General features: G+C 49.6%; 1 protein-coding gene across 6 annotated transcripts in view; it reads right to left on the bottom strand.

The window, feature by feature from the left end:
* myo16 (myosin XVI) overlaps nt 1-13222 on the bottom strand; it is a 133617-nt gene that overhangs the window by 41727 nt on the left and 78668 nt on the right. For all 6 annotated transcript variants that reach the window (XM_035410344.1, XM_035410345.1, XM_035410342.1 and 3 more), the window contains 5 exons: nt 12019-12091; nt 6519-6671; nt 5324-5536; nt 3884-3959; nt 1938-2113 (listed from right to left, as the gene is read on the bottom strand). In XM_035410344.1, coding sequence (XP_035266235.1) covers nt 1938-2113; nt 3884-3959; nt 5324-5536; nt 6519-6671; nt 12019-12091 — 691 coding nt within the window. The remainder of the gene's footprint in view (nt 1-1937; nt 2114-3883; nt 3960-5323; nt 5537-6518; nt 6672-12018; nt 12092-13222) is intronic.

Below are 13222 nucleotides of genomic sequence, written 5' to 3'. Positions count from 1 at the left end.
TGAAAAATTGATCTGATTCTGTGTAGAAACAGGACGTGTGTCGTCACAAGGCCAGGAACACTGATAAAATGGGTTAAGCTGTGGAGACACCCATATCCACAGGCACTTTTAAACCTCATAATTCAATTATGCCCTCCCCGATTAAATTTAACATGGAGGAAAAAAATCATTTTCCAGATGCTTTCATTCAACTGTACACTCGCCCCAAAATAAAGCTCTTTGGCAGGTGTTTCTGTCTAGTATCCCTCTTACTGTAATGCAGAGCAAATGTTATATCATATTATAATGATAACATCATAAGTCGGTGATGCTATCTGTGACGTTTTCTCCCGTTGATATAGACATGTTGGGACTTGCCAGGACCCGGGGACAGTTACATAATGGAGGAAGAGGGGTCATTTGGAACTGCGGTTCGGGTTTCTAATTTGTTAGGAACCGCGCTCGGCCGTGACCTCGTTTCACAGGCGGTCCGAAAGACGGGGGGGGGAAAGCTGCCTGCGCTCGGGCGCGGGATCAGCCGGAATCCTGCGCGGCGGCGACGGCCTCGGCCGCCAGCCCTTCGGACGGGATTGGGAAAAGGCACGGCGGGGCCCGGATCAATGCAGATTCAGGGAAAGCGCATCGGGGTAGCGGCTGCTAATGGAGGGCACTTCCGCCGGCCCCAGCCCTCGGAGGGGTATAAATAGAGAGGCCCGGGCGATTGGCCTGCCAGCGCAGGGAGAGGCTGGCAGAGCAGACTGGAAACCGGGCTTCGGCGCTCGCACCGCGACCTGACCTGACCTGCAAATCAATGAGCGCGCCTATCACTCAGAGAGTCACAGAAGAGAAACACACACACACACACACACACAGACACACACACGCATACACGCACACACGCACACACACACACACACACACACACACACACACACACGCATACACAGACACACACACGCACACAGGCACACACACGCACATACACGCACACACGCGCACACATACGCATACACAGACACACACACGCGCACACGCGCACACACACACAGACACACAGACACACACACACGCACACACGCGCATACAAGCACACACACACACACGCACACACGCACGCACGCACACACAGACACACACGCACACACACACACACACACACGTGCATACACGCAAACACATGCACACACACACACACGCACACACGCACGCACATACGCACGCACGCACACACGCGCACACGCACACACACGTACACACATATGCACACTCACACACAAACAGATACACAAGCACACACAAATGTACACACACACACACATACGCATGCACACACACAAACAAAAATACACACACACACAAACAAACAAAATGCACACACACACACACACACACACAAACAAAAATGCACATACACACACACGCACACATATACACACTAACAAAAATGCACACATATACACACATACACACAGCTTACAGTCACCTGTCATCATTACTCATAAATCGGCTTTGAAATTTAGCCTCTGCATTTCAACACAATATGGAAAGGAAATTAGTTTTTGTCCATAGTGTTAAGAATAACTTTAATATTACCAGAATTGTGTGGCAGCCAGCCGGTCAGACTGACCAAGAAATGGTCAGGAACACAAACAAAGCAAACAAACAAGAAAAGGCCACATGTGGTCAGAGTGCCCAGAGGGCTGAGAGAGAGATAAGTGTTAAGAAGCAGGGAGAGTGACTGAATAAACACCATTACATCCAGCTGGGAGACTGAGCGGCCATTGTTCAAAACACCCCCCCTACTGAGACTACCACAGTGAACACTGCCCCACCACAAACACAAAACTATACACACAGACATGCACACGCACTCACACAGACGCGCACACACACACACAAACACACACACACACACACGCGCGTACTGAAGCGGGCTCACGATCCACCTGAAACACTACCTTGCTCGCATCCAGATGCTTCTTTGGCTCCCGAGCGGGCCCGGGCGACGTCATCTTCTGGAGGAGCAGGGCAGCTTTGGGCCCTCGCAGTTTAAGGCGGTGGTGGGGGGGGACCAGCGACCCAGTCTGCGTCAGCTTGGCCTGGAACACTTGATGGATGACCACATTTTCGCTGGCTGCGTGGAGTAAAGAGAAGGTGGGGTGGTGTAGGGTATATGGGGGGATGGCGGGGGGGGGGGGGGTATTACCAGGATAAACAATCGCTCCAGATGTGCGGCTCATGCCGCTGAAAACACACTGCGTGCCCCTCCTTCAACAATAGGAGCATTGAGGCGTCGGTCGGCCCGTCTCCCCACACGGTAGCGGGGCTCCCGCTCTGCCGACGCCCCAGCGGGCCGTCTCCGGGCCGCCCCAACAATGCCCGCGAGTGTGCGCTCGGATGAATTGGCCGAGAGGGAGGGAGGGAGGGAGGGAGGGAGGGAAAATAAACGGGGGGTGTAAATGATTAGCGGCAATTAAAGGAGGCGCCAGGGGTAATTGTCTCCTTAGCGCTGAAGCCTCGGTGCCGGGAGGTTCGGGCGGCCTTTTTAAAGAGCCGTTCCCATGGCCGAGCCGACCTTTCACCTGGAAAAGCACAGGAGAGCGCGGAGGATGAATGGAGAAAGCTAACCGGGATCTCTCCTGGACTGGGATCAGAGCGGGGTCTGGGGTGTGGGGCATGGGGAGACGGGACTGGAGAACAGCGTGGGTGGGAGATTTGGGGGGTATGGACTCAGGCGAGGGGTTATGGAGTTCAGACAGTAAGCCTCCTCAGCCCCCCCAATGTTTTTTTTTTTTTTTTTTTTTTTTTAACATTACATTCAGTTAGCAGACGCTCTTATTCAGATGGTTTACAACGTACGTAAGCGCATTCACCTAATTAATATGAGCAAAAGTGCCAGACCTGGCTAACAGCATTCCCAGACCTAGCAAGTGCGCTACATCTCTAAAGCACTAATGCTAGTTGGCTATGCTAACCAAGCACCAAAATACATATTCTGAATGCATACAGGTTACATAACAAGCCTAAAGAAGGAAAACATAAAGCCATAAAAATATCATAGCCTAAAACTTGAATTAGTTCTAAAGGTGGGAGTGTTAGTGGATGGGGATTGGAGGGGAGGTGAGATGTAGTCTGCGATGGAAGATAGTCAACAGTTCTGCTGTCCTAACCAGCAGGGGAGGTTTTCTCCACCACTTGGGGGGCCAGTATGTACATGTATTGTGAGGGAGGGAGTGGAGAGCCATTCGCCTCAAGGTTGTGGAATGGAAAGATTTAGCCTGGCTGTCCGAAATGCATAATAACTGACTCCCTCAGAGTACAACATACTATATCAGAGTTGATTCAGTGCTGCTGGTGTTCCTCTGATGGTGCACCTACAGGAATAGCTCATTTGGGCCGTTAGTACAGGCGAGGCCTGGGGAACGGCTGTGGGCAGTCAGCTGGGGAGGCGCTGAGGACGCCCCCTGGTGGCCGCCGCGGAGGGCCCGCCTCCTGCCCGAGCCTGTCTCCCCCATCAATCTCCGTCTCTCGCCGCTTCAATTAACATGCAAATAAACAGCCAAACAGCTGCACACAAAAAGCCAATTATCCAGCGTCTGAATGACAGAGCAGGGCGCGATATTAATGAGTGGATCAGTCATGGGAATTACACCCGGCAATTAACATCAACAGAGGCCTGCGAGTACTTCCACAAGTTTATGAATGCGGCCCATTCAGGCCGCTGGAACCCCCCCAAAGTCCGGAGCGAGCATAACGGACACATGATAATGAGGCGTTCGCCGAAGCGGCCGACTGAGATCCCGTCTCCAAAAACAGCCCTCGCATCAGAAGTCCGAAAACAAAACAACCGCGAGGGCGAGGGGAACGAGGACGAAAAAAAAGGGAAAACGCAAAGACGACTTACACTTCATCACGCAGAGGAGGTTTTGGGGGAGGGCGTCCTTGTTCCTCTCCAGCGACCCCGTGAGGTCGTAGGTCATCTGTCAGCGGGAGGACACATAAACACGTCAGCGCTGATGGAACGCGAAGAGGCTCCTCCCACGTACCTGTGCGTCAAACGCCCGTTGAGCGTGGCGAAGTGTGTGTGTGTGTGTGTGTGTGTGTGTGTGTATGACAAGTGGGGACACAAGCACAACAGAGATGGAACGCTCCAGAACATTCAAGCACTCCCTCCCTGCTGCCTCACCCAATGGAATTAGTACACAAAGAATGTTTTTTTCCCTTCTGAAGCTACAAAAATTGCTTATTTTCCAAGAAGCACAGACAATTATATCACAGGAATTATGTTGCGCCTTTTGTTATGAATGAAATCGCCAAAGTGCTTTTATGTACAGACTGTACTGTCTGCATCCCCCCTCTGAATCAACAGCGTGAAAAACATTTTTGCTTCCGATTTCAGGATAAAAAAAACATTAAGAAAAGTATGTTGGGCCGTTGAAGCGCAGTAGCGCTGTGCCCTATTGTTGGACAGTGGAGCTATCTTTAGCATTAGCAGGGGCGTATGGTCGAACCACTGTGTCGAGGGGCCGTGCTGTGAAAAGGTTAGGTTGGTGGGGGGGGGGTTGTCTGGGGGGTGGGCCACACTAAGCGCTGCCCCCCCCCCCCCCCCCCCCAGGGCCTCGGGGTGCAGAAAGGCCAGGGAAGCCTGGGGCCAGCTGAGGAGACACTGGAAAGGGCAACACACCTGGAGGGGGTGTGGGCGGGTGGGGGGGAGTGCCCGGTTTCATGCAGAGCTTGTGGATGTTTATTTAGCACTGGAAACACACAATGCAAAGCACTTCTACACGATGCAATATGAATCACTGAATTTACGCACTGGGTTTGGCACACCCCCCCAGGGAATATGGTGCCCCCCTCTCCCAAACACAAAAGAATGATTGTTATCAAAAATTTAAAATCAAAAGCAAGCAAAACTTTCAAGTGAAAGTAAGAGAAAGTGTTATTATGAATGACCTGTGGCTGATTTCAGCAGTTCATCTATTTTATTCTATTCTAGTCTATTCTATTCTAGGGTACAGTCCTGTGCAGTTCACAGTCAGTTTATCTATGTCAGTGGAAATCAACCCTGTTCCTGGAGATCTACCATCCTGTAGGTTTTCATTTCAACCCTAATTTGGCACACCTGACTCTACTGCTGTAAATAGCAGCTTAACAAGATCTCTAGCTGATGAATGAGGTGCGCTTTGTTAGGGTTAGAGTGAAAACCTACAGGACGGTAGATCTCCAGGTACAGGGTTGGTCACCACTGTGTTTGGACTCACTTCCACATGTACGGTTCGCAATCAGCTATTCAGTTGTAAGACGCCTTGCTTACAGTCGGCTGTCGTTTGTTCTCGGGGCTCACCTTGCCGGCGAAGTGGGTGACGGTGAATGAGGGGCCCTGGTCTTTGGGGGGAGGGTTGCCATTTCCATCCTTGGTGGACAGGAAGATGCCGCCGGTGCTGCCGTTGGTACCGGCTGCTTCCAGCTGACCCTGCAGCTTCCTGTAGAAGTTCTGCTCGGCCGGGCGCAAGGCTTGGCTCTCCTCGTCCAGAACCGAGAGCAGGCCCTGTGGCTTCTGTAAAAGGAGGAAGCAGAGTCACTCAGAGCCCTGTGGATATAAAGGGAGGTCCTATGGAACAACTGAAGAAAAAGCCTTTTAGTGCCAGTGAAGGCCATTTTGATTATGGACATTTTAAATAAAGTTTTAGACCCGGCAGACTTTTTTATTTTTCAACATAATACAAGTGTCTCCAATGAAAGAAACTGTAAAATATATGTAAAAATATTTTTAAAAATACTATTTATTTTATTTTTATTGAACATCCCTTGTAGTGTAGGTTTCGGCATTGTGGAATATATGGTCCTTGAGATTAAGACCAGAGACACATATTCCCTACAGGGGACGAAAATGAATTGCGGGTTTCAGGAGGTTGTTCCAGGCTGAATCGTTGACTGTGCAAACAACAATGGATGTCCAAAATGAGACACGGTCCCTTTTCAGACGTCGTGAATTCCATTTACATTTAAAAAGTATAAGAAACAAAACACGATATGACTAATAACCCAAACGTATCTAAACCATATCGTCTTACTGAAGCACAATTCTCCCGCTTGCACGGGGAAATTCCAGAGAGGGATCGGTGTGTCATCATGAAGCGAGACTTACGGAACTATTTAATTCATCGCCGAAAAAAAAAAGACAGGCTCTTAAGCGATCGGCCCCAGGAGACGAGGAAACGCGAGCCACGGTAAACACTTCAGACGTCTGACGGGGCCGGCGATGCATGCCATGTGCTCCTGAGCCCTCAGCAGACAAAAGGGGGTTTCATCTGCAGACAGAACCGTCTGGGGGAGCCCACAAGGGTGACCCGTGTGCGCCCTCGAACGATGACTTTTACAGAGATGGGTAAACACGAACGACACATCCCTTCCCATGCCTTTTCTTAGATTACATGGGATGCTTTGGCATCCAAGGACATGAAGATGGGGTAAGTTGGATGTTGGGATAAACAGTAACGTGGCGCCACCCCTCCCACCACCTCTGTAGGCACCAGTACCTGGAAGAAGAAATCCAACACGGCAGACTGGTTGCCTGGGGAGTGTATCGTTTCCATAGCGACTCCCTCATGCAGACATTCCTCCTGTTCCTGCTGGAAGAGAACCTCCATGGTGTACTGGTGGATCCTCTCGCTGGTCATGTTGATGCAAAGCTGTGCATACAGACAGACAGACACACACACACACACACACGCACACAAACACATACATAATCATAAAAACACATACATACACACACAAGACACACACACAAAACACACCAGCACACGCAGAGATAAATATGGCACATTACAAATCTGTGCTACCATACATGGTCCATATCCTTAGCTGTAAGCTAAGCCATTTATAACACCAATTTACTGTACACATGAATCACATAGTTATGCATTCAGTATAATCTTCAGGCCTTTACTGTGTAAAGCCATTTAGGTGAACACCCACACTGACAAAAACACTATTCCACTCAGCCACCCACATATAAATCAGAGAGCATCCACATCCAAAGAAAGAACACGGTATTATTCACAGAGCGGTGGGATGGTCGCTTAACGTCAGCAGGAAGTCTGAAAAAGGTTCAACCTGACAGCGGCCAATACGCCGAGAGTAGAAACAGGAACAGGAAGAGCCTCTCTGCGCCTCCCTGCCACAGTCCCTCACCTGCACTGAACCTGTCCGCTATGGCGTAACTTGAGCTTAATGCCAAAGCTCTCTGTCCGTGTGCCAGAACAGGACCTTGAAACCTTGCCAAATCCAGACCACCTCGTGACCACAACAGCCCTCGAGCAGACAGTGTTCTGCAGCGGCGGTGGGGGGGGGGGAATGTTCTGATCAAGATGTAGGCATATTTGATTTATTCATTTTTTTTTTTTTTTTACGCGCGTGATTTCTTTTAATTTGTAACTGCAGACGCTTCTAATGGCCGATCTTTATGGCGGTCACAGCACGCGCTGGGCTGCGTGAAATCAACCGGCGTGCTAGTCGACTGAGCCTGACCTCATTTCACCCGCCGTCAGGTGAAGCCCTGTTTACAGGCCGTCGGTGGAGAACAAAACGTGCGTGTGCGTGTGCGCGTGTGTGCACGTGCGTTTATGTATGCATGTGTGTGTTTGTGTATGTGCTGGGAGGGGGGGGGGGGGGGGGTTGCCAGGGCTTAGTGTGGCAGGAGATGGAGCTCAGCAAGGAGGAGAATACAATAGACCTTTAATTAGGGACATGCAGGTCCCTCTCTGATAGAGAGGGGGAGGGAGAGAGAGCGAGAGAGAGAGATAGAGAACTGCCTGTCCTCATTTCCCTCCCCTATATTTAAATGTTTGTGAAAACAAGCGGCGCCTGAGGATTTCTCCATCTTCCCTAGAGAGACGATCCGCTGATACTACGCTACACAAGCACACACTCAGAACACATTACATGTACGTACACACAAACACCATAGCCCTGCCATTTTCATAACATTTCAAAAAATAAAATAATTCCACTAAAGAAATAAAACGTAGCTGAATTACCGGTATTCACATATTTGCGTTCAGACCTACAAAAAAAATCCCTTATCAAGTGGAAACAAAAAAAAACTACAATATATAAACATGACACAACATATGTAAAACATGTACCGCATTACAAACTGCAATTGTAATTTTTGTGACTTTTAGATTTATCTTATAGTATCTCAGCCTTACGGAAATGTCCGGAAGGCTCTCTCAGCTGCCGAGCAAGGTCACGCCGTAGGATGTGTTCATTAAGACACGTTGAAGGACACTGCGCAATCACAAATAAAAATCCATACTCCCCGGCCACAATTAATCAGCCAGGTCTCAATTTCCGCCACTTATTACGGTACACACGCATGTCCCGACAGTCACCTCCAGCTATTTCCAGGGATGATATTTGTTTGCCTAACACCCTTACACCATCCCTTTGCACATTTTAATGAGTATAATGCAGCAATTAGGGTTGGCCCTAATTAGAGAGCAGGTTATCTGAAGAAAAAAAAAAATCCTATGTTGATTAAAAAAAAAGGAAGCAGAGGGAAACATTTTTTTTTAGCCGCGGGGAGCTCAATCACCGGTGAAGATGAGGGGGTTGGTGGAGGGGTTATCCCCGCTACGTTTGCAGAGTCAGTCCAACCACTTGGAGTGGGAAGAAAAGGTCTGCATGATTTTCAGTGTTAAAGCTATTCAATTCCATTCAATTCTGTTTGTATAGTGGTTTTTTACAGAGACACCGTCACAAAGGCACTTTACAGGGAAACAGAAATCTGGGACAGACCAGGCCTAAACCCCCCAAAACAACAAGTGAAATAAAAATAAATAAAACTCACAAGAGGGAAGAAAAAACTCTCAAACAGTGCCGAGAAAAATGAAAGTGGACGAAATCTCCGGAAAATCTCAGTTGTGAACAAAGCTCAGTGTGAATAGTTAAATATAAATTGCAAATTGAAGTAATTTATCAGAGAAAATAATCATAATGGCATTAGACAAGCTAGTAAAAGTAGACAGTCCAAGAAGAAAGAAGAGTATGCTAATATTCATGTATATTAAATATGAATAATAATTGTGATTAACACTCAAAGCCCACAAAACCTTGTTTCAGCTTTGTAAGACCTGAGGGTTATTTCCATTGAGGGGTCCGCTGACCCCCTTGAGGTGACCCCCCTCCCACTATACAGTGTGATCTGAGGTACAGCACCCCGACAAGAGAAGACGCTCCCTGACCTACATTAAGGAGATAATCCACCCCCATGTGTTCCTTCTCCCACGGAGAGACCTTGTAAGTTCCGGCGATCGCGGGGTAAGCTGACGAAAGCGAGGGTTTTCGCCGCGGCGGCCTTATCGCGCGCATCACCGGCGTCCTTGGAAGGTCGCGGTAAATCCCCCTCCCCGAGCCTTCCGAGGTGCGCAGATTAGAGGGAGGGAGTGGGAGGAAAGCGGCGATTGACAACTTGAGGCTTCCTGCTCGAGGAGGGGCGAGCCCGGGGGAGTCTGGGTAAGCGTTTATGTCCGCGGGGCTGACGTGATTTACGTCGCTTTATCGGTGTGGTGGGCGGGGAGCTCGCGCCAGGCGCCGGCGGCCGCGGCGCGTTTTGGCACGGGGACACGCGACGGACACGGAAACGCGGACGGATGAACATCCTCCGCTCCAGAACTAATGACAGAGCGACTGCCACGGACACCTGAACACTGTGGTAGAGTTAAAGAGAGAGGACGGACAAGACGAAAACTTCCCATGCACAAGAGCTAAAGAGAGACAGACAGAGAGGGAGAGACAGACAGACAGACAGGCAAAGACAGCTACAGCTCAAGCCTTCCTGCTGCTGAAATTCTGGACCGGGGCAGTTGGAGTGATTGTGTACCAGAGATTGACCATCACTGATGTAATGATAGCTCTTTTTTTTTCCGCTTCGTTTGGTGCCTACTCCAGATGTATGGCATCCTAGGTGACCACACAGCCTTGGACAGAGAGTAAGAGAAAGAGAGAGAATTACGAATGTATTTCATGCCAATAAAGCATTTTGAATTTGAATTTGAGAGAGCGAGATAGACGGTTGCATGCCTGTATACCTGATAGACAGTTTGAGAGAGACAGTTTCACATAGTGAAAGATTCTTGTACAGCGCAGTGAGAGTCAGTCCGTAAAACAGTCAGACGATAACTAATATTACACTGTAAGCCACAGGGATAGCGATGCAGCGAAGATCATTGTGCACTGCAGTTACAGTCGGGCAAATAGATGCAGCAGGGACACAATGACAGTAAAGATTCTGTTAGGCTGCAATGAGAGTTCAGACAGACAGACAGACCTCCCCGTACAGTGAGAGCCAGCGACACGGAGAGACAGTAAAAGGGAGGTGCATTAAAGAGGGTGCGTATCCCTGCTACAGCGGAGAGGGCCTTTCCAGCCCCGGTGGGAGGGGATCAGGACTCGTTGAGGCGGATTTATGTGGTGATGAAACCGGGAGCGCTCCGACTCTCGCCACATTAAAAAGGCATTACGGCGGGCGGGCCGCGCGATCCCACGTTATCGTCCCCCCCGCTCTCGCTGTACGCGCCGTTCCAACGCCGCCGCCGGCGACGGGCGGGCTCGGCTTGGCACGCGGGCTTCGGCGGAGTCTCGTCTGAAGTTTGGCGCAGAGACCGCGGAGTCGCAGAGCAGGCGGAGATCTAACTTCCCTAGACACAGCGTGAAATGCGCACAGCGTCGTCAGAAGTAACTACTCTGTATTATTATTATTATTATTATTATTCATGATATGATATGAGTGAGGCATGGCAGCCATTTTGGCAAACATTATTGGAATACCCCCCCCCCCCTCCAAGCCAGACATATTTTGAGGTGGGGAGAACGGCGTGGCACCCCCTCCCCGTGCATGAAACGACTTACAGCAAAGAAACCCGGAAATCTGAGCGACCCCCCCCCCCCCCGCCCCCCCACGCCGCCCGTCTCCTCTGGAAACGTAAGAATGTAGAACGACACCGGAATCCCTGGAGTTTCCGGGATCCTCCGTGAAGAATTCCGCGGGATTACCGAGCCCGGCTGCGGAACGGATCGCAGCCCCGGCTCTCCGGCTGGAAGCGGCTGACCGCGGGGATAATGTCTCCATTCCCTCTCTGCCAGAACCACATCAAGCCCTCGCTCCGACGGAGCTCTGCTCAAGTGACTCCTTAAAAACACAATTACACGCTTTGTTGCGAGGGCTTACGGGCAGACGTCGCCGTAAAAAACACAATTGCAGGCTCTGCCGCGAAGAGCTATGGTTAACCGTCTCAGAGCGCGCCTCGAGCTCAATTACACGCCTCCGGGACATGTGTTTATGCGGTGCCGGGACTGCTAACACTGCGGCCATCCCAACGTAAAATTAAAGTGGACGTTTCGGAATAAAAAGAATGAGAGAAAGAAAGCAAGAAAGGAAGAAAGAAAGAAAGAAAAAAAACCCTTTATATCAACGTGCGCTCTCAAATCTCTGTGAAATAATGGGGCCTTAGGGGCAAATCTGGTTGTGCTATTTTGTGACGGAAATGACTACATCTGTGAAATCATCATTTAGGAGATTCAGATAAACACCGCTGTATGAACATGGCCTGGCAGCAGGTCACATCAGGACTTCTGGCTCAGAAACAGCAGTGGTCCGCTGGCTGCCAGCACACACTGCGACCTACTGTATCGCGGACATGAACCCTGTCAGAGAGCTATTAGCAGGGGGTTCTTCAGCTCTGCGGTCCAGTGACATCCCCGAAGCTGGTTCTGCTGTGAGTCGAGTGCTCGTTGCTGCTGGTATCGAGCTAGCGCCCGAGCGTTGGTTCTGACATTTCCGGAAATATCCGGAAAGAGGGGTGGCATAGTATCAAATATAGTTGTGATCTGGGAGAGAAACGTACACTTTGCTGGGGAGAGCAACTGAACAAAATGTGGTACAAATGAAAGTGGTCAACGTGCCGCACCTAGGTCTATCTTATAGAAACAAACGCATCATTACTTATTATTTGTGTGTAAATGTGACCGTACCTGCTCAAAACCATTCTTTTGGAGGTCCTCGAAGCCGAATATGTCCAGAATCCCAATCTCAAGTGCAGGATCCCTGTAAAAGAGACAAGGAGGAGGATCGGAGAGCTATTCCAACGGGAATGGAAGAAACAGCCAGCAGGGGGAGTGTTTTGGTTGTTTGCAGGTGGTATGGGTGGATTAAACGTGGGAGTGGGCGAGGTTGGTTTTCGGGTGACGTAGATGCCTATGAGGGCTGGGGGTTTTTGTAGTCAAGGGATGTGGGTCTAGGGGGGTCTGTGGGGAATCAAGCAGGAAATGGAGAGATGATCTGTGTGGAATTAATAATATGATGTGGACCCCAGGGAAGGTGGGGGTGGGGGGGTGGGGGGGTGGGGGGGATGTGGGCCCAAAAAATGGATAATTTGCACACCGCAGCAAGCTTATAGACATCTTGCCTGAGGTGCAACAGCACCTCCTCCCAATCCACCCCCCCCTCTCATCCCCAGCCCGAGCAGATGGTCTGACTTCATAGCAAATGCCAACAGCCATCGATCAGCAAGGAGCCCGCTCCTGGTAATCTATGTCAATTTCCCTGACCCTCTTTTAAAAGACAACAAAAAACACAACAGCAAAAAAAACAACAACAATAAAATAAAAATTACAAAAACAACCAAACCCACGACTGTTCAGCAAAACAGCCTTGTTTTGTTTACGATATATCGATCAGGCAAAAATGTGGGCATGTTCACAGCAGTTGGCGCCCCTTTGGTATAAGTGACCTGACTCACGGACTCCCACACCTGAATTTGATGAGGGGAGCCGCTGCCGAGGGTTGTGACGGCTTAGCTTCGCTATGACTCAAATCTGGCCTTAAGCGGCCCGCTGAAAAATGGCTTCACGTGTCAGGCTTCGAAAACAAAGCGAAACAAAAAAAAAAAAAAAACGAGAAAAAATGTCTTAAATTGTTTTTGTTTTTTTTTCCCCCGTGCGTTTGACACACTAGCGCATTATTCACGTTGGGTGTCTAATGCCGTTCCCAAAGTGGCAAGATGCAAGATGCAAGACGCGGGCACGGAGGCAGCAGTAACTAATAACTCACATTAATAATCTTCACTTCGCCGTGCGCATTACGCATTAATATAACATGAACTTCATACAGAGAACAGCATGCTGGGCGCTCGCGTTTCTTTATTTGCACAAAAAATAAGTAAATAAATAAATATAC

This window comes from Anguilla anguilla, chromosome 3 (genome assembly GCF_013347855.1).
Source record: "Anguilla anguilla isolate fAngAng1 chromosome 3, fAngAng1.pri, whole genome shotgun sequence".
NCBI lineage: Eukaryota > Metazoa > Chordata > Actinopteri > Anguilliformes > Anguillidae > Anguilla > Anguilla anguilla.
The sequence above is the reverse complement of the archived record's forward strand: the minus strand, read 5'-3'. Positions and strand labels throughout refer to the sequence as shown.